Source organism: Typopeltis vanoorti, chromosome 24 (assembly GCF_054136105.1).
Source record: "Typopeltis vanoorti isolate ZY-2024b chromosome 24, IOZ_Tvanoo_1.0, whole genome shotgun sequence".
In the NCBI taxonomy this organism is placed as follows: Eukaryota; Metazoa; Arthropoda; class Arachnida; order Uropygi; family Thelyphonidae; genus Typopeltis; species Typopeltis vanoorti.
In genome coordinates this window covers 73,157,255-73,180,495 of record NC_143572.1, presented here as the reverse complement: position 1 = coordinate 73,180,495, position 23,241 = coordinate 73,157,255, and the positions used below count along the sequence as shown (strand labels likewise).

The 23,241-nt window shown below is 35.0% G+C and overlaps 1 protein-coding gene across 2 annotated transcripts in view; it reads right to left on the bottom strand.

The window, feature by feature from the left end:
* LOC150093407 (pleckstrin homology domain-containing family B member 2-like) overlaps positions 1-23,241 on the bottom strand; it is a 222,213-nt gene that overhangs the window by 107,240 nt on the left and 91,732 nt on the right. For both annotated transcript variants that reach the window (XM_090413438.1, XM_090413437.1), the window contains exon 6: positions 11,932-12,004. In XM_090413438.1, coding sequence (XP_090269564.1) covers positions 11,932-12,004 — 73 coding nt within the window. The remainder of the gene's footprint in view (positions 1-11,931; positions 12,005-23,241) is intronic.

The window sequence follows — 23,241 nt, the reverse complement described above, 5'->3', positions numbered from 1 at the left end:
TATGAACTTTTCGCTAATCCGAACGAGCACGGTTTATTAGTTCGGATTAGTGAGATACCACTGTACTTAATCTTTCTAAGAAACGGCCAATTGTGTGGATAGATTTTACAGTAGATGAGAGAGTACAATGTTCTGATATTTGTGCGTGTATAGACCATAGAAGTATATAATTAATGTGATAATACTACATACTGAAATTTTAAGATAAGCGATTATCTTAAAATTAGGAGAACACAATAAAGTATAAAATTAAGGAAATGTCACGACATAACACTATCAAATTCCTTGTGCCTTTCTTGTAATTCCAACTCTATCATATAATCTTCAGCAGTAACCAAGTCTTCAGAATATAAGGATTAATACAGGGTAGAAGTGGTAAACTTTTTTTTAAGGGTGTGTACTAAAATTTGATTAATCTTAAACTACCCTCACATGCCTGTTGAAATTTTTCAGTATATCACTGTCAAAAGAATAAAAATACATCATTTCAAAGATGTAATCATAATTCTCTCAGTATGTCTCACCGCTGAAGACTTCAAACAAATCACTGAGTATGAATACAGATGTTTAGTGAATGGTGCGATGTCACCCTGGAAGAATAACCATGTGCAGGTCATGAACTCAAGGTGGATTCCTGGAGTGATGTTTCAAAAGTTTGAAATTTTTTGGGAGACACTGAATTCTACTATCCCCAAAATTCCTAGATGTGGCATTTGTTCATCACCCTCTAATATATATATTTTCTTAATGTGACTTGTTAATTATTAAATACCGTTTGTTGCACTGACTAATCCTGCTATCAATGAAGCCATTTAATATTCTCCCTTAAGTTTACAGGCCTGTGTATTTGGTGTTTCACTATGCCACTTATATGAAAAGATTTTCTTTTTTGTATTTATTAATAAAGTATATACATAAACACAACATACAAAATAAATCTCTATTAAAACAATAGTGACCCCCTTTTACTCACTCACTCATAGAGACATATTCATACCTTAAAATATTAGGTCTTCTGGCATTAAATACAAGATATCTGCAAAGGGAGAAATTAACATATTGGTATTCTCGTGGAATAAGAGATTATTAAGATTAAGAAATTAAGATATTGGGTTTTGTTCCAATTTTGTTCATTTGATCATTTTACATTATGGCTTAAGTCAATAAGAATACAATTTGGTTGGATAAATCCCAAATTGCCAGCCCATCCTCATTCATTCAATATCCAGGTGCACCACGAGAAGGTGAGGATTGGGTGTAAGTCAGAAGCCCTGGTCAGTTTTCTGCATTCCTTTAAAAGGCTACGTGGAGATCTCATCCAGGGTATGTACTATCTTACTGTTATTAGTTATCTATATGGATCACATAAAAGGAAGTATTAAACTCTATATCAAAATTGTATGCAACAACTGTTTCCACTGTTTATTAATGTATGTTATACATAAATCCTATACAAGTTGGCAAGATTCTTTAACTAAATAACTGCTATAATAATTCAGTGTGAAAATCAGCATTTAAAAGAGAGGGGAGACATGAAAATAGGCAGAAATATCATGAACACTAACAGCATCCTAAATGGTGAACATACAGAACATGTAAAACATTTCAGTTATTTAGGCACCTTCAGTGAAGATAGTTAATTAAATTTGGAAATAGAAATCAAATGAATAAATTTATATGGAATAAGATAGAAATTGGTCAAAACACTGAACTAGATGAATCCAGGACAATGTTTAAACTATTTTCAACTTTTGGATCTGCAAACTGGGTTAGCAATAAAACGCTTCAAAAACTGGAGACCAGAAATATGAGCATTATGAGAAAGATTAAAGTCATAAACAGATTGCATCAATTGCAGAATCAGTAAGAACAAAGATATTAAGAAGAAAATTGAATTCTTAGCATTTAGGAATGTGTTAGTAAAGCTAATCTCAGGCAGTCAAAAAATTGGAGAGGAAAGGCTGGCAAAACACTTTTTTTTTTTTTTGCCAGTAAAAAGATCTCAAGGAAGATCAACGTTTAATCTTCCTCTGTGAGTGATGATGGATTGATAGTGAGAAGTGCCTTAGAAGACCTGACAGATAACAAATTAATTTGAAAGAAAATTGTTGACAGAAGTTAGTAAGGATGGAGATTTTTTCATGTAGCACTATAATAATATCCTGTATTCCCCAAGGGCATATATCAGGATTTTTTTTTTTTTTTTTTTTTTTGAACAAGCATTCATATAGGAAACTACTACTAAGAAGCAAATTGGTATTATTCAGAAGAATCCCATGTCTAGTGTGAGCTCCATGTTGGGTTAATCCTGATTTATGATGTTCAGTTGATTAAACTGAATAGTTTAATCAACTTATCAACAAATAAAGTCCAAACACAAACAACCCCTGCTACTCTATACATCTGGGATAAGGCACATAAGGTCAGCGTGTATTCTTAAAAGATACAACATACAAACCTCCTTCAGGATTTACTAAAAACTAGCTACTCTTTATGTTCACCAAAAGATCCTCTCCATCAACTAGACCATCCTGGAGTCTCCAGTATCCTCTGCTCTTGCAAACTCACATACTTTGAACATATGGGAGAACTGCTAATATCTGTCTAAAAGAACACAGAAATTATATCCATGATTTGTACTATAGTCATTCCAGGGTGGCACACCATACCATGGATACATATCACCAGATTCAATGGAGAAAATCTCCCTTTTATAGAACAGATTTAAAGCAGAAAGACTATTTCTAGAATCTGCCACAGCACTACAACATTTTCAAGCAAATTCAGCTACATCACACTGCCAAAAATCTGGGAACCATTCTGAGATCATCACCAAAGTTTTATCACTGAAACTACCGAGGGCACTAGTTTAGAACTGTAAGAGTCCATCTTTTACAGTGTCTGTTTGCCATCCTACTGGCATGTGTGCCTGCGCACGCACGTGTTTACTATATTTCTCTGTGCCCATTAAAATACAGGTAAACCTCAATATATATGATTTATTTGTTTAACAAGTGTAGTGTATATACTGAAACCATATATCAAAGTTAAAAACTGATGAAAAAAAATTTAATTCACCCATGTTTTAGAACATTTTTCAGAAAACTTACTTAGGCCTTCAAAATACATTTTAACTGTGTACACTATTATAAATATAAAGAATAATGAAAAGTGCCAAGAGAGAACCTATTCAAAATGCTATAGTTGTATGGTGTCAGTGGGGCATTATATCAAGCAATACTTAGTCCTTATTTGAGTTGTAAGTCAGCAGTTAGAATTGAAATACAGGAAGAAGGTTTAATGTTAAATCTGGTGTCAGACAAGGATGTACATTATCCCTCTCTTATTCATTATTTATATGGATCACATTATGAAGGAAAGTGGTATTAAATCTGATATCAAAATTGGAGATGTTAATCTTAGTTCTTTGCTTTATTGTGGATGATGTTATACTTCTAAATAAATCTGCTATAAGTCTGCAAGATTCCCTGACTAAATTGAATAACTGTTGTAGTTGATATGGTATGAAGTTCAGCAATAACAAGACAAAGACAATGAAAATATGCAGAAGCATTGAAAATATCAACTGCATTGTGAATGGAGAACCTATAGAACAATTGAGAATATCAGCTACTCAGCTACGATTTTTACTGAAAATGGTAAATTAAATATGGAAATAGACAACAGAATCAACAAAGCTGGTATGGTAGGAAGTCAACTGAATAAATTTATAGGAATAAGAGAGAAATTAGTCAAAACACTAAGACAGTGTTCAAACTAATTTTAACTTATGGATCTGAGAGCTGGATTAGAAGTAAAACACTTGACCAAAGACTGGAGACTGCAGATATGAGAGTCCTGAGAAAGATTAGGGGTGTGAACAGATGGCATCAATGGCAATATCATATTAAAAATGAGGATATTAGGAAAGAACTTGACATTGTTAACATCCATGAATGTGTTAGCAGAACTAATTTCAGGTAGTATGGTCACTTAAACAAAAACGAGAGAGGAAAGATTAGAAAAACAAGTGTTCTTTGCCAGGTTGGCAGGAAAAAGACCCAGAAGAAGACAGATGATAGAAATATAAGATCTGACAAGATCTTATATTTCTAAGTTGGAGTCTTGACAGGTAATAACAGATTGATTTGGAGGAAAATTGTATATAGGAAGTTAGTAACAATGTAAATTTTTCTTGTAGTACTATCATATCCTGTACACTCCTTGAGGGTACATGTCAGGAAATTGATGATGATGAGAATAATGAAAAGCAAGTAAGATAAAAACATTTATGTGTTAAAGAACTGAGCTTCAAAATGAGTGAAAAATGGATATGCTGCTTTCTAAAAAAAACATTTGTCAAACTTCATTTCAACAGTTGTAGGCTTCTTTTTATCTTCATACAATTTATGCTAACACAACAACCAATTCCATGGTTCAGCAATCTAACATGCTTTTTTCCACAGCCGAATCTAAATCCATAATTTGTTTCTTACAGTTTCAAAACTGATCGAGTTTTTTTTAATGTAATTTCCTTTACAACGCTCCTCTCCTTAAGTAGCAATTTCTTCTTTTTCATCATAGGAATGCAAACCCAGGCATTTTCTTACATTGGGGTGATCAACATCTTCAAAGCCAAGATCCTTTCCAATTAAGCTAATGATGGTAGATCTTGGAAGAAAGGCCACCCTCAAAATTATCACACGTTATGCTCCTACATGGGCCTCAAGTGATAGTGAGATAACTGAATTCTATAAGAATCTTCTTCAATAACAATAATTTCTTTCTTCTATAATATAATTTCTTTCAATTCAATAATTTCTTCAATAACAGCATCAACTTGATTACAGTAAAGCAGAAGATATTTCCACACAGTCCTCATTGTACTGGCCATGACTCAAATATTTTCAACAGCTTGCCTAATATTAAAATTCTTCCGAAATTTAGTCAATGAAATTGCACCTTCTGCCATCATAGCTTGCATGATGGTAGAAAGTTCTTCATATATAACTGACCTTGAAAGATGAAATCATGTCCTGATCCAATGACACAGTCATTGGATCAGGACATGATCCAATGGACAGGATCCACTTAATTTTTGTGGACAGGATCCACAAAAATTAAGTGGACTTTAAATGTAAGATTTTACTTGCAATATATTATGGCTGCTGAACAAAAATAACTCAAACCAGTCTTCAAACAGAACTTGCATGATCTATGACTTATTTGCCTGACAAGTTGCAAGCAGTGATGTTTTGTTGCAACCTCTTAAAGCCCTCAGATTTCGTGAACAAAAGCATAGGTTTCGATTTGAAATCACTAAGATTCATTCATTTTTAGCTAAGAAAGTTGAACATTCAAAATTTGGCACTCATAATTTAGCTCACTTTTTTAAAACATGCAGGAAATTTGACAGATGTATCTTTATCAGCATTTACTGCTTTACATATTAACTTGACATGTAAAGTTAACATGTAAATTTTTAATTTTAAACATTAAAGTCAAACTGGAATGCTATGCATTCCAGTTTGAGCTTTAAGTTTTTCAAACCATCTGCTGAAAGAAAATCTTGAGGTATCCTTTTTGAATCTGTTTTCTTTCAGTGATGAAAACACCAAGTGCTTTCACCATTTTGTTGTTGGTACCAAATGGAATCAGATTTTATTGCAATCTTCTGGCCAAGTTATTAAAAAGATTCTCCATTTCAACCAAAATAGGACTTCTGTTGATAGTGCACTGCATACTAAAATGTTGAATCAACTTAGATTTGGACAAAATTAGTCATACTGTAGACTCGTTGAGGCCTAGCATCAATGCTTGCCTTGCTTTGATCATTATCAAACTGTTTAATAATGCCAAGTTTCATAACATCATATCCAAAGTAATAACTTTACATTTCTTCTTATCAGATTTTACTGACATATCATTTTTTTCTTTTGGGCATGGTGAACTATTGCATATTAATTATTACTTAGTGTGAAATACAGTAACGGGAAGACACTGCTTTGACATGCCTTGGATGGTTGCCTAAGCAAAACTTTGGTTAGTAGCATAATATCATGGTAGAGGCACAATCTGGTAACACTGTTTACAGACCAGATTGTGCCTCAATTTAAAAAAGAGACACCAGAAGTTTTCTGGTGCCGCTTTTTTTTTCCTTTTCTTAACTGTCCACACTATTTGAAATTTTAGGTGACACATCTATAAGAATGGTATAACTGTTTGTGACTATGTTAATCAAAACTCGCACTGATCGAAAATGCATATACTGAGGTTTACGGGTCTGGGTAGGGTCAATACCCAGACAAAAGAGAAGATGTATAAGGTCAGTTTCATCTTGATCACCAAGGCAAAATATTAGCTCATGGTCTAATCAGGTTTAGGCATTTGTTTTCTCCACTAAACACTAATATGATGAACCACTAAAAAAAATTCTCCCCCCCCCCCCCCAATCCATAAAGCACAATACTATTCCCAAGGAAATTCACTATAGCAAACCATCCACTATATAAAACCGTAGAAAGTTTGTTACCTGGTTAGAGAGAAAATTACATCTGTTAAGAAATTATATTCTTGTTAATCCTTTGCCAGGATTAACAAGAATATGGTTGGCTGAGTGGATAGCACATCCCCCTCTCCATCCAACAGGTCATGGATTCTAGTCCCACCATGGACATGAGAATTTAAAAGCTATACAAGCTTTAAATTCTTGAAGCTATACAAGGCTTTTTTTATAACAAAAAAAAAAACACAAACATGTAAGCAAACAAAGTTTATGTATAATGTATCTTCACAACTAAGTTTTATTAAAAGTTGCTGGCTCCACATCAACTGAGTCAGTATCTCATAATGCACAACTCACTAATTGGAGATATATATATATGAATTTTGCGTACATCATCCTTGGATAAAAAAGAATATAAAATATATTAAAAAGGAATATAATTTCTTGTCAAGTATAATTTACTCTGTAAGAAGGTGAAAGAATTTCCCACAACTATTTCTAATCCGTGGGATCTGTGTAGCTCAGTAGAAGTGGTGGTTGCACTCTACGATGCTTGACAGCATGAAGGAAGACTTATAAGTTTGAATCTAGTCACTGACTGTAGGAACATTTTTCTAAGCCTTTTTTTCAACTGGTTCCCGAGTTAGTCGATCTCTGGCACAGGCAAGCGGGTTTTTTCTCCTGGAAACTCAGGTTTTTCATCCCGTAAACCCAAGAAAATCAACCATCGAACCCACACTATTTTCAGACATTAAAGATATTATGTTAGGGACCATGAGATGGCGGCACTTGCTAGCTGCCTTCTTCACTGAATACTGATTAATTAGTGATAGCCTTGGGCCAGCTATCACTGACTGGCTGCCAGTGGAGATTGAAGTGCCTCATTTACTCCCTATACGGGAATAAAAAGGCGTTAGCTGATTTTTTTTTTTTTTTTTTTTTTTTTTTTTTAATACTGTGGTGATGCACTATTTTACTATATGTTCATATAAAACATGACTTCTGCACTGATTCAACCTTGGTATCCTTCTGGGTCTAGCTCCTAATGACAATAAAGGTCAAAACCAGGTCTGGGTAGTGAATTTTTCTTATGTATCAATATATACATCTGAAAGTAAGGTTGCTTGTTGTGAGATACTGAGGCAGATGATGTGAAAGTCAAAAAGTAGCTCAGCTATGACGATAACTCTCTATCTCTCTCATACATACAAACTATTTATCTTGATAAAGAATTAAACAATAATTTCCATAAAGTATAATTTATCAACTAAAATAAATCTTGGGAATGGACTCTATAGATTTGCTAAACAAACAGTGTAAGTGGGCTGATATTATGTTTTAAAAAAATCAAAATGTAAGAGTCTTGAAGGAACAGATCTTGAAGATAGAAAATATTTTCTCAACAAAATAAAATGTTCCTCATTCAATGCAACAGCCACTTCAAAAGATCAAAGTAAGGCAACCGGATTCATCAAGCATCCAGTTCATCTATAAGTGGTATATGCTGGAAACAGTTCCACAGAACTGCCAGAGAGCAGACATATCTGTCCCTTATATAACTGATTGACTGATTTGTGATTTTATGGTGCAAGGACAGCAAAGGTCATACTGTGCCATAACAGGTTATAGCAGCACACACAGGGATTCAAATAAACAGTTATACGGAGACAAACCAGTGAAGAAAACAAAATGTATGTACAAAGTGCCAAGTATCTGCAGAATAAAGGTACCAATAGCCATTTACGCAAGGCTCAAATAAGTGGCTATAAGAAGTGATGAAGTATATGTACAAAATATAGAGCATCTATATATTAAAAGGTATTAATAAACAGTAATCTATACAAGGTACCAATAAATAGCCAAGAATACAAAGCATAAAAAATAGTTATGCATACAAGGCATTAATAAACAGTTATAAGAAAAATGAATATACAAAATGCATGTAGAAGGTTTAGCATCTACATATAAACATGTTTGAATAAACCAATTCTTTGTAAAAATTTTAAAATGTCGTGCAACCTGTCCAATTCTGACAACATGTACCCGAATGTACAGGGCTCAGCCAGACAAGTAAAAAAGAGATGTCAAACCTCAGACAGATTACCAGCCCTCAGCAAACAAGAATGCGTAAGATGACTGTGACCCATGCAGAGCTCAGCAAGAACAACCCATCTCCTCTATTACGTTGACCAGACTGCCAATGCCCAACTTCAGTCCAAATCCTATGCAATCTGTTTGTCAGCACTACCTGCAGGAGTCTGCAGGTAGTACTGACAAATCAATCTTGATTTCACAAACTCTGTGCAGTCAGTGCATGGCACCATGAAACAGAACGTCAAAAAAGCACACGCTGATCCAGCAGCTACATCCGTGATGTGACCTCCCTCAACTCTAATGTGGCTGGGCATAAACACAACCAAACATCAAAATTAAGGATCACTATCCTGAAGAAAAGCCACAACACCTCACCAAGCACCAGATATAGACTATACACTGGCAAGAAGACAGCCCACAAAGAACTCAAACAGCCTGCACAAATCACACTTTTAGTAGGAGTCCTCCCTTACATGCACAAGCATGAATCAAATGGCAAGGAACTCTTTATCCAAACTTGGATAAAGGATGAAACCAAGAATATAATTTCTTGGCATCTTTAATTTGAAGATGGTAATGCTAGAAAACACAGCAGTGCAGCCAACAGAGATCTCTAATCACAAACCGATTCAGCAAACACCTGAAGGCAGAGAATGAATGGTGCATAAGATCTCCACAGCTGACAAAGTGAAAGCCTGAAGGTGCAGCGCAAGCCAGCTGTGGAAGAATGCTGCTTTGTTCAGTACAGGCAATGCTGTCAACACCCATACCAACAGCCTCCAGAGCCTCTTCAACATGTATACTAAAAGTATGAAAAGTCTGACAAGTGTGAAAATGGACCTCCAAACACAGAAAAAAGACACCAGTACATGTAGGATGATCCAGGACTATTTTTAGAGCATAACCAAGAAGCAATCATCGTCTAAGTGACAGAGAGGACTCACTTGATTCAACATAAAGACTTTGAATGGGCAATGTGTGAAAAGCACTGGTAGCCATTTGGACACCCTGACGATGTACAGGGCTAAACCACCAGAGCACACTCTCCCACTGCCCCATTGACAGGTGTCAGACCAACAGCTTCATCAACGAATTCCACAAGACTGGAAAATGTATTCCAGCTAGCCCAGTCCATCCCTCCCCACAAGGGCATCCATGCAGGAGGACATGGCTCCTGTGAAAATACAGTGCTAACAATGGGGAAATGACTGCTTCCACACGTCCCCTTCAAAATCTCACACTAACAGTGGAAAAATGGCAGGAGAGAAGAATGCAGAACAAGAGCACGTAGGCACATGGAAGAAGGTATTCACTCTGCTGTTAACAAGGGTTGTCCAGCATTTGCTAAATGACATGATCTCATTTACTCATGCCAGAAGCACCCCACAGAGCACTAAGTCCACTAAAGTCGCCCACCAGGAGCATGGACTGAGATAACAAGTGCAACATGACACTCAGTAGCAAATATATTGAGCACACTGCAACAAGAAATCCGACTTTCTGTCATGTCCAGCTTGGACATGACAGAAAGGAGCACAACTGCCCATGAGAACAGCCACTCCACCACAAGCAAGACCATCTCCAGCTCTGCCTCCAAGCACAAGAGCAACATTCCCGAAGTACATAACTGAGGATTACTACTAACAGTTTCAGTAAGTGACACAAAAAGCAGTCCTGAACTGCAACACCCACAAAGCTGTGGATGGCAAGATTCACTATAGGAGGAAGTACTTTCTCCTTTGGAAGGACCCATTTTCATCATTCTTAAGCCTAAGAACAATGGATACTGAATCACTTCAATGTTGACTGTTTGTTAGTAGTATGGATGCAGAAATTGTGAATTGTATCTCTACTATGAGAACTACAAATACTTCCTTATGGGATGCACTTATAAAAAATTTCAAGTAACTGCAAAAATAAGTAGAAAAATGTGAAAATTCTGAATCAGCATATCACAAAGCATTTTCCTATAAGAATGTTATAAACTGAAGCCAAATTCCTGCAGGACATTTTTTGCTGGGCATGTCATTTGATATAAAAGGCCAAGGTCAGAGGCAGCTGAAATTCTGGATATCACGGTTTTTTTTTTTTTGTTGGAGTGAGTATATATAACACATGGTGGATCATGTTTTGCAAGAACAGAACATGATGCACCGTGTGTCATACATGTTCAAAGCAAAAACACACACACACACACACACTACACTGGAAAATGACCTCAATATAGATGGTAAATGTCGACTATGAAATAAAATTCCAGTTAATATTATACTTCATAAGCAGCAGTCAACACATGTGTTATTTAATAGAACTTACACATTTTCTTTCTTAATAAAGTTTCACCTATATCAATTCACAAATACTACATAAAAATCTCTTCCCTAATACTTTAATTGCTAGAAAGACTTAACTGAAACGAAAAGTTAATTTAAAATTATATTTATGATATATAATTATATAAATAGTGATAATAATTATTATTATTTTTAATTGTAATATTAAACTTTCTTCAAAGACATGAAATTCCCACAAGACCAGAACAGAGGTTTTGGACTCAGGGGATTATGGGCCTCATGAAGCATGACATTCTTTTTCACTTTATTTGTAAAATATTATAATTTCATGATATATAAATAATTTCTCAATTATCATCAGAGAAAATTTCTAGTGAAATAATCTACTATTGCAAGTGACTATTTTGAGGTCCCCACCTCAACTCCATAACCACCTTTTATAGCAGCATATATCTGAAACAAAAGACAAGCAGGCTGGAAGATAAACTAATAATGTCAAACAAGAACACAAGTAAAATGAGCATGTTATAAACAGTGTTGAGTGCATAGTTTAAAACTTGTTAAATTTTTCTACTAACCAATACATGGTGAATGTGCTTGGCAAACCTATTAAATGGCTTTGCATGTAACAATATACAGGTGTCCATTCATAATAAATTATTATTAACTATAATCAATAGAATCAACTATACTGATATCTGAGTTAAGCTCATTTTTGCATATTTTCCTTTGTTTTATGCTGATTTATTATTCTGGCCAGTGCTAGTTGCTTTTTACCTCCCTCGCTCCCTCCAAATGTAAAAATATTTAAAGAAACCAACATATGGCTGAACACTGTTCAGACATTCTTTTATGTGACTTATATTTACACAAATATTTTATAGTTATCTAGTGCTATTAACTGGATACTGAATATGATCCTCAGGTTTCATGGAAATCTTATTTAGGTCTCAGCTTTTAAGATATATAATTTATAAAACACAGCTTATAATTTAACATATACTAATATCACTTTGTAAACATTGCTGACATTCTTACCTGTGTATGCAGGTAAGTAACCTGGATTATATGGCATGTAAGCTGGAGGCTGACCAGATAACTGAGGATGCATCTAAAAACATATAATAAAAACAGTTCAATACATATAACTGTTGTACTTCTATAATAATTAATGTGAGTTTAAACTTAATGTCAATAGAACAGATATTACAGATAGTGCTAACTTTATAAAGATGCAAATCAGCTGTAAGTCAAAATTCATTACCAAATTAAAGAAATGCTGTAATGAATTTATTATGAAATTGGCAATACAGGCATATAAAAACATGCAAGAAAACAATTTTTTTATTTGTGAACCTAAAAAACAAGTAAGATTTCAGTTACTTAAACCATTTTAGGGAAGACAAATGAAAATACTATAGAAGAAAGTTTTGCCACTGGGAGTGGAAGGAGGGGGGGGGGACTAGATGCTTTAAGGCATTTAAACTCGGCTATTAATAGCAAAGAACTGGAACATGTTTAATAAAAAGGAAATAGATGTATATGGGTAAACAGAATCTAGAATGCTAAAAAAAATAATAATAATAATAAATAAATAATAATTTATGAGTAGCAAAATATCTGCTATACTAGAATTTCCAAAATACTTAGAAATAAAATAATGTAACAAATAAAGTGCAACAAAATAAAATAGAACAACACTGGATGTTATTTGTCAGTCTTTCATCATGAGATAAGTATCCAGGGTTTCAATGGCATGAAGCTTACTGATTGCACAATTCCTATACTCTACCTAAATACAGTTTTATTTCAACATGATGAAAGGGTGAGCAGCACTCATTGTAACAGATTTATGGATGCAACTACTGCTTGAGTTAAATAGCTTGCAAAAGGAATGATGTAGAATTTGTGAATATGTGGTCTCTGTTTGATGGAAAGGATTTATGCAATGAGGATGGACTGCATCTGAATGGTTTTGGTGTTAGGTGTCTGGAGAGATCTTTGTTCACCGAGCACATTGACATGGGAAACTTAAGCAATTAGGGTGGAAGCAAGTGAGTTTGTCTGAAGGCACCCATGAAGCGAGTGAGTGTGAGAATGACCAAGTGAGGAATCTAGTCTCTCAAGCAAAAATATTGAATAAGGTAGTGAAATCAGAAAGTAAAGGTGAGTGGAGAATAAAGGAATGCCATTTCTATATATTAATGCCAGAGGTATCAGGAACAAGTGGGAGGAGTTTTTGGCATTGGTGAGTGCAACTTCCAAAAGTTATAGGCATTAGTGCAAATTGGCTAACAGCAGATGATGTAGTTACGGGGATGGAATGTGAAGGGTTTAGTATTTTCAGGGAAGACAGAGAAGATAGGATGGGGGAGGAATACTGCTAATGATAGCAGATGAATTGCAACCAAAAAAGAATAGGACAGGCGGAAGGGTGGCTGTTCATATGAAGCAATCTAGTGTGATGTTAAGACCAATAAGACAAAATATACAGTTGGTTGTTGCTATAGGCCAGGAAGTTCCACAGATGATCTGGAAGATATGCATGGCCAAATTAATACAATGAGTACAGGTCGAGTGATCACTATGGGGACTTCAACTATGGAGATATAAACTGAAAGGAAGAAAGATCACATGGCAGAAAGGAAATAGAATTTATACACCTGCTGATGGATAATTAAGGCAGCATGTGATGGAGTTAACTAGGGGTGGGAGAGTATTGGACCTGGTCGCAGGATCAGAAGAGCAATCCATAAGGTGATAACATTGCCTCCAATTGGTGAAAGTGATGATACAGTCTCGACTTGGGAGATTGCAAAACATGAAGAATATTCTATCAAGAAGGGGTATTTGGGGAACTAGTATTAAACTATGTACCTAAGATAAGGAGGGTTAACCAGGTAGGAGTTAGATGAATGAGTAATATCATGAGCTGCAGAAGAAGAAAATGCTGTGGAAGGTATATAAACAGAAAGGTGACCAGTAAACTCATGAACAGTACAAGGCTCAGGCAAAAAAGATGACCAGCATGGCAAGGAAGGCAAAATCAGATTATGAGAAGAATTTAGTCAAGCAGGCCAAAGAAAATCGCAAAGAGTAATTTCATTATGTGGCAAGTAAAAGGAAGAATAACTATGGAAGATTAACCTTAATGAATGATGATGGTCACGAGGAGACAAAAGCAGATAAAATAGTTGAGTTACCGAGTGACCACTTTGCAAGCATATATCTTCCTAGTGAGGTTACTGCTTTAACCTATGTGACAGACACTAATGTGGGAACAGAGGGTGGATGAATTGGAGGTTCTTAGGATATTGTAGAATCTCAATGAAAATACAGCCGTGATTAAATGGGATATCAGCTAGGGTTTTGTGAAAATGTGCAAGGGAACTGGCAATACCTTTGACTAAGCTGTTTAATTTAAGTCTCAGCTCTGGTAAGTTCCAAGGGAGTGAGAAAGAGGGCAAAATTATTCCTTTGCATAAGGGAGGTTCTAAGACTATAGCAGCAAATTATAGACCAATCAGTATCTCAGGCATGGTGATAAAAGTACTAGAAAAATTGGTAAAAAGAGAATTCAAAAATGGGTAGATAAAAATATGATACTGTATTAGGGTCAGCATGGCTTTGTGAAGGGTTGGTCAAGCCATAGTAATTTACCAATTTTTATAATAGAGTAACAGCTGAATTGGATAAAGGAAATGGGTAAACAATAATTTTGCTGGATTTTGTTAAGGCATTTGACAGAATACCTACACAAATTAGAACAAATGGGGATGGATATGACACTGGTTAAGTGGATAAGAGGGTGGGCTGCTGGACAGATATATAAAAGAGTGGTATATGGAGGGGCAGAATCGAGGCAAAAACAGGTGACTAGTGGTGTGCCACAAGGTTCAGTACTGGACCATTGCTGTTTAATTTGTATATAAATGATACAGGAAATGACCTGAAAGGAAATATTCAGTTGTTTGCTGATGATGCAAAATTAGATAGAGTAATAGTTAATCAAGGTGATGTGGAGAGCTAGCAGGAAGATTTAAATAGGCTGTCAGTGTGGGCAATAGATAATGGGTATCAGTTTAATGTCGAGAAATGTAAGGTTATATATTTTGGGATTAATAGATTACAAGCTGTGTATCACATTCATAGCACTGTACTCCAAAAAAATAGATGAAGCTAGAGATTTAGGGGTGGTGTTAGACAGAGAATTAAAGCTTAGAGGACATATTGCTAAGGCAGACCATAAGATTACTTGGCTTATTGAAGAACACATTAACAAGTAGAGATAAGGAAGTTGTTATTCCTCTTTATAAGGACTTGATATGTCCACATCTGGATTACTGTACTCAAGTCTGGTACTCTGGGTTTCTTGGGGATGAGGAAGCAGTGGAGAGGATTCAAAGATGAGTGGTCTTTGGAATGTTCCCTATTAGGATAGAGTGAAGGTGTGTAGATTGCAAAAGTTGATTAATAGGAGAAAAAAAAAAAAGGATATGATAGAAACATTTAAGTTGCTTAAAGGATTTTATAGGATAGATGCAAGAGAAATGTTTCAGCATTTGGCTAGAGAGACCAGAACAGAGGGTCATCCCTGGAAGTTTGAATAAAGGTATAGTCAGTAGAGGTGTGAGGACTAGATTTTTTGTTTGGAGAGTGGTGAACGGGTGGAATGGGTTGCCTGAGTCAGTTGTGAGTGCTTTTTCTGTTAATGTGTTCAAGGAGAGGTATGATAGATTGGGTCTCCTATGATGAGTCTTCAGCCTCCATGGAGATGCCTGTATAATAATAATAGCTACTTAAAATAAAACTCTGTTTCAACATCTATATCAAGATGTAAAAATAAAAATGAATTAAAGAATAAAATAAAAGTAGAAGAGATATGTAAAAAACTAAAAAGTAGAAAATAAATACTAAAGAGATCAAATGGAAGGATTTTAGAACTGTCCAGGTTTTGAAGAGGAAAGAGCTGGAGCCATTTGCTCATTTTTCTTGAATCCTGTGATGGAAGTTTTAGGATATTGTTTTTAGATTGGCAACATAATACAGGTGGGAACTCCATCATTTGCTGAAAGAATATGATCCTAATTTTCCTCTAGTTGTAATTTTTTATTGAGGCCCTTGAACTTCTTTTAATAACTTCTATTGTTTTCTTTTGCTTTTGATAGATTACAATGTTTCTAATTTTCCATATGTGGTATTTAATTTCAATTAGTAGGTAAAGGAATTGAGTTTTCATGCTTCCTTTCCCAGGTATGTCTTCCAGATATAGTTGTTGTTCCTTCTTCAGCATGAGGATGTTGAAGTTGTGGCTGATGTGAGCCCATATTTGTGTTGCTACTGTGCATTCATAACAGAGATGTTCTTGTGAGTACAGAAGGCACAATTTGTACTTTTAAGTTTTCTCCATTTTTGGATTTCTATGTTGACTGGTAGGATACTGTGCAGTATCCTCCAGTTGAAATTGTGTCTGGAGGGATAAGTGTACCTGAAGTAGCAAGTTTTCCATTTTCCCTTTTCTTGTGGGAGTATGTCTGTTATTGTTTCTAATTGCTTATATTGTCTTCTTTTTCTTTAAGTTCTATGAGGTGCATCTTTAAAACAGAGACTGCTTATGTGGACGTCCTGCCAAATCTTCAAGAGTTATTAAGTATCCATTTCCTGTAAGTCTAAATATATAATCAAGATAATAATAAAAAGATATGGTGCCAAAAAGTCTCTCCCAGAAGAACTCCGGTAGAAATAGGAAGCTCTCAGTCATCTCTCCATTATTCTGATACGGTTCTGCTATTGCTTTATTTTCATGGGTATACTGTAATAACTGAGAATTTTAAATATCCTTTCTCTATTGATTAAATCAAAAGTTTTGAGAAATCTATGAAGTTTAAGAGTAAAGGTTTTTATTTCTTGATCCTTCTATCACCCTTCTAAGGCAATATATGTGTTCAATAGTGCTCCTGTTTTTTCAAGAGACCTGCTTAATTTTTGAGTAGAAGAGGTGTTACATTCAGTTCAATTTGGTTTAGAAACATCCTGTTTATAGATTTTCAGTGTGGTAGAAAGTAGTGATTCCTCTAATTTTCTGGGTTGTTTAGATTGCCTTTTTTTGGATTATTGGTATTATTAAGCCTTCTCTCCACTGTGTTAGAATTTTGGATGTAGCTAGAGATATATTAAAGATATTTATCAGTTGTTTCCAAAGCTCTCTGCTTTCCCTGTTTAATAGCCTCTGATATTATACTATCTAATCAACATGCTTTCTTGTTCTTTTGGGTTTTTAGTGCAGCTTCAAATTCTTGCCTTGTAAGATTGTTACACAATGGGAGGTTCTTTTTGGATTATCAATTCTGGCAAAGTGTCTATAGTGAAGTTCCTTGATGAGTTATTCAAGAGCTTTTTGAAGTGGTTCTTTCATGCCAAGAATTCATTTTTGTCTTCAGATATTTTGCCATTCTTAGCTTTTATTCTTAGTTTTTTGGGCTTCCTTTTCTTGGTGCATAAGGAATTAGCTACATGATACGTTTCTCTGGTTTAATAGGTAACTTGATATAGTTCTAATTCCTGAATTATTCCTGCTTGATTTCATTACCTTCTTTATCAGTTCTTCAGTGGTTTGTGTTACCCATTTCCTTCAAGAAATGAAGTCTTGGTTACCAGAGTTTTTACTGCTACTCCGTGGATGGATTGTGCAATATCAGTGAAGCTCAGGGATGATTCTTCAGGCATTGGGCCTTCCATTAGTTTGTAGTGCTTCTTTCAGTGGGAAGTTATCCTTTCCTTTAGAGTTAGTATTACATGGTGATTAGTATTCATTTCAGACAAATTATGGAGACTACAACCATGTTAGAAATAATTATTTTAATTTCCCGACATTTCGACCTTCATATTAAGGTCATCATCTGGAGTATACATATACAGTGACAAGCTATATTACATTTCACATAGTATGCCAAAGAGACGATCTGATCGATGGTTATTCTACTGTCTAACCTCTAGTGAAAAAAAAAAAAAAAAAAATTAAAATAACTACATCAAAGCTATATTCTATTTATGACAACATCAGAGAACAATTTCACATATAGTTTTATTACAGCAAAATTGATGCCCTAATTTAACATGAGAGTTGTAATATTAGATCCTGGATTACCTACAGTTGGAGACTACAACCATGTTAGAAATAATTATTTTAATTTCGTCGGCAAAGGTTGGTCGATTGGTAGAGCCTCTGCTACTAATGGCTCAGTTAAGTAAGTTTGAGCGCGGTTAGTAGTTGGAAGGGAACAATTGTTCGATGCTGTTGGCACACTCTCCCTCGATGAGTCTTTGGACTCCCTGGAGGTGTCAAATAATAATAATAATAATAATAATAATTAACCCTTAGGCAGAAAGGTTATGTGGGTAGAATATATGCCTTCCATATTCTTGGGAATTTTAGACCATCATTATTGTTAAGATTAGGGTGGGTGAAAAGAATCTCACAGGCTTCCTTAAATTTATGTTCATACCATGTTTTGATGTAATGTAAACAACGTGCTTTTCCAGTCAATTCTATGTAAAGTGTTCAGGGCATGATTAGAAAGGCCAGCTTCACTGTAGTTATTATATTTAATGTCCTGTTTATGTTCCTTTTTTCTGGATAGGAATTGTGCATTAAGTTCTTGTTTATTAATATAGGGCAATTAGAGGTGCGATGAATATGGTAAACTCTAGGGTGGGCCAGCAAAGGAAGTGGAACCTTAGATGAGGAGTTCTTTAGTTTTGCGAGAGGTTTAAAGATGGCTTTAACGTTGTATTTCTATGGTATAACGTAGTATTCTGTTTATTTTATCTGGTATCCCTTTAATGTATGGAATGGCTACAGTTTTATTGGAATCTAGTTTATTTTTGTTTTTAAGTGAAGTCTTGTGAACAATTTTGTTGATAGCATTTTGGTAGCCATTTTGAAAAACGGCTACCAAAATGGTATAGCTGAAAACTTTTAATTCATCTTTAAGTGCTTGTTCATTGGAGCAAATCTTCAAAGCCCTGTTTTTTAGTATGTTAATGACACCTAATTTTTGTGTTGGGTGGTGGTAAGAGTTTATGTGTATATATTGGCCAGTATGTGTAGGCTTCCAGTAAACAGTGAAAGAAAGACTGCCAGAAGAAAGATGTGTAACAAATGTATCTAGAAAAGGAAGTATGTTCTGCCTTTCAATCTCAATTGTATGCATCTGTGTTGTTTAAGTGGCTGATGAATGTCTCTGCTCTCTTCATAAATGTCCCAATCAATGACAATTCTTTTACAGGACAAATTCCCTCTGGCTATTTTGTGTGGCAAAATACTTTCTGCATACAAAAAGAAGGCACAGTCACGGGCTCACCATTATCTCCCCCCCCCCATTGCTAACTTTTACATGGAAGCTTATCTGGTTCCATGGCCACCAGACATTAGATTCTTTCCTCATGAGAAGTTGTTCAGATTGAACTGAACAAGAACTGCTCTAATGATAAAAGTTTAATGGAGTGAAACAGCAAAACAATTAAAAATAGCATTTAGTGCTTCCAATATCTCATCTCAGTTACAGAGACATTGTCAGGGAGTACAAAAATGAGACTTGTAACACAAGCAAAGATAGCACAGCTGAGATGAAATACTGGAAGCATTACATACTATTTTTAATCATTTCCTAGTGCTGTTTCACTCCATTAAACTTTTATGAGTTTTTCCTAGCACTTAAGCCTTAACACAAGGAATGATCCCTATGCCCAGTAGTCACTTTAAATCTTGTAGAACCACATGCCCCATACACCACTTTTTGATATGTTTGTCAGCCATCCTCATATCAAACCAGTAGTTTATAATCCAGTCCCATATCCTCCAACTTATGTCACAGCCTTCCATGCTGAATCCTCTCAAAAGCTTCAGTAGTCTAAAAGTATGATGCGTGTATTCCCGTTGTGTAATTCAACTATTACATTATTGTAAAATGTGAGCAAATTATTCCCTTAGTAAACTCATACTGTTCACTGCAGAGTATAAACTCTGTCAACCCATTTCTGTGTGCAAGCTCTTACTAACTTTTCTAAATCTTCACATCCCACTCCAGAGATAAGTCAACAGTTGGATCTTTGCACTACCCTTATGCGATGGGATTGTTAATGCTTTCTACTCCTGTGAAATCTTTCCTGTTCTGAAGGAAGATTTTAAGCTGAACACTCTTTTCACACTTAACTCTTTCCAGATGAACACTCTTTTAGCATCCATGCTGACATCTTATCAGTCTCTGGTACTTCCTCCTCACACAACCAAGTTTCTTCATCAAGAGGCAGTAGTGAGCTCAATATTACATGCACTAGGTTGGACGCTTTTAGCAAAATGAGTACTCATTAGACAATCACTTCTGAATCTCTCAAATGCATGGGCTCCAGAAATGCTACTTAAATCTTCTTCATGTAGCTTCCTCAATGAGAGGGTGCAGCACCATGTCCTTCCAGTTCTCTCTGTTGGTAGCTTTCCTTTTTGTTTCTGCATAGCCATGTGATCCTATCCATGATCTTATATCTTCAAACCATGTCCTCTGTTTTTTACCTCTTGATCCTCTTCCCATAATTTTTCCTACTAAAACTGTTAGTATCCTCTTTCCTGCTGAACCTCTCAGTACATGTCCTGCCAATCTCATCTTTCTCAGGATCATTTCCTGTAATAAAGATCTCTGTGTTCTCATTCTCTGTAGGACATCTGTATTTGTAATGTGTTCTGTCCATGCGATTTTCAGAGCAATCCTATAGCACCACATTTCAAAGGCCATTATCTGTTGTCTTACTCTCTTCTTGAATACCCAGGTGTCATTTCCATATGTGAAAACTGGCCACGCTAATGTTCTTATAATTCTTTTCTTTGTCTTGATACCCACAGAACTTCTGAGCAGATCTTTATTTTTCCAGAAGGCATCTTTAGCTATGACTGTTCTTATTTTTCTTTCTTCATCTTGCTTTCCATCTGCACTAAAGTAGGTGCCTAAATATTTGTATTCTGTTGTATGTTCAATTTTCATATTGTTTATGAATATTTCTGGCTCGGATCTGTTTTCTTTTTCATAAATTTGGTCTTTTTTGCATTTATATCTAATCCAAACTCTTTACCTTCTTTGATTAGTGGCTGCAGTAATTTGATTAATTTGTTTCTGTTTTCTGCTATTAGAATGGTATCAGCAGCATATCTAAGATTGTTGTATTTTATACCATTGATACTAATTCCTATTTTTTTGTTTTTCAGTCTTTATCATCACTATCTCACTATAGATATTAAATAAATTTGGCGAAAGGATACAACCTTGTCTAACTCCTCTTTTTATTTTCACTTCAGAAGTCTCAAAGCTCAACAGTTGCAATTTCTGTTTGGTGTAAATCATTTTTATAATCTTAAGTACATGATCTTCTATGTCTAATTTATCTAATATATTGAACATTTTATTATGTTTTACTTGGTCGAAGGACTTCTGAAAGTCTATGAAGCATATGTATATATTCCTATTTCTTTCAAGTGATCTTTCTATTAGTATTTTTAGTTCCAGGATAGCATTAATAGTTCCCATTGCTCTTCTGAAGCCTTTCTGTTGTTCACTCAATTCACCAATTAAGGCTCTTTCAATTTCTTGATTATGTGTTGTATCTCATTTCTTGTAGGTAGCGTGGTATCTGTTGTTGCACATAATCTAAGGTGGAATTGATCATCGATCATGTTCTCTCTCTCTCTCTGATGATGAAGAGAGATAATCGATCATGTTCTCTTCATCATCAGAGATTTGATAAATATCCCACCCATCTTTCATTTATCTTTTCATTATAAACAATTATGTTTCCATCTTTGTCCTTGATGTTTTTAAATTGAGTTTGTTTTGCTTTTCCATTAAGTTCTTTCACTTTCAGGAATGCTTCTCTGGTTTTGTTCTTATTTTGTAATTCTTCTATCTCAGTGCACTGCCTATTTATCCAATTTTCTTTCAGTCTCCTGCATAACTGTTTGGATTCTTTCATCCAATGTTTTATATCTTAATCTTTCTTCTTCATTTGCTTCTCTTTTCCATGTTCTTCTTTCATCGATAAGGTCAATCACTTCTTGTGTTATCTATGGTTTTTTTTCTTTCTTTTTTCATGTTTATTGATGTGGTGTTTAGCAGATGTTATGATAGTGACTTGTAGTTATTCCACTGAGATGGTTCATTTTAATTTTACAATTGTGCAATCAGCAGTTCTGAAACATTTTCATTAAATTTTGATTTAACTATTAGATTTTGTACCATCTGCAGATCCCATTTTAGGGGTTGTTTTCTTTTAATTTTTATTGTTTTCAAGCGAATATTCATCTTCATTAAGACCAGTCTATGATCAGATCCACAGTCAGCACTCGGCATCACCTTTGAGTTCCGTATTCCATTGAAGTAACGTTTACTGACCAAGATATAGTCTAACTGATTTTTGTATCTTCCATCTGGACTTTCCCATGTGTATCTTGCTGTTGGTTTTTGCTCAAAATAAGTGTTAGTTATAATGAGACTGTGCTGCTTGTTACAGAAATCAATCAGTTTTGTCCTCTTGCATTCCGAATTCCAAGTCCAAATGGACCCACGTGCATGCAGATATTCTCTCTGATCTAATTTTTGCATTCCAGTCATCCATAGCACAAATAACTTGATCTTTCTTGCCTCCAGCTTCCTTTACACACCAGTCTATTTCATCATACATGTTATCTATTTCTGATTCCTCATTCTGTTCTATAGGAGCATATATTTGAATGATCAGCATATCTCTAGGTTTATAATTCACTAGAAGTGCCATTCACACACACACTTTACCACAATCCATAGTATGAATTGTGGTAAAGTGTGTGAGTGTATTTACCACCATTGCAATTTCAGCAAAGTAACTAACATCCTTCAAAAACCTTACCACATCAAAGCTACAGTCCTGTTGTTATTATTATCTATTTGGTTACAAATCATTAAGAGATATATTAAGCTAGAGAGAAGCATGCTCTCATAATTACTTTCACAAATTAGAACAAAACAGTATAGATGATAACTAATTAGGGCTGAAATTATTGTACAGTAAGGGTTAGCTGGAGAACTTGAAGAGTTATGTTCTTTTTTTATGTTCTCTACCTAACCTTTACTTTAGAAGTCTAAGCAATAATTTCAGCCCATAATCTACATTGTTTTGTTCAAATTTATGAGAGTAATTATGTGAGAGCATGTTGCTCTCTATCTTAATATATATCTTAATGATTTGTAACCAAATAGATAATAACAGAAGTTTAGCTCTGATGTAGTAAGATATTTTTTTTCTGCCAGAGATCAGGCCAGTAGT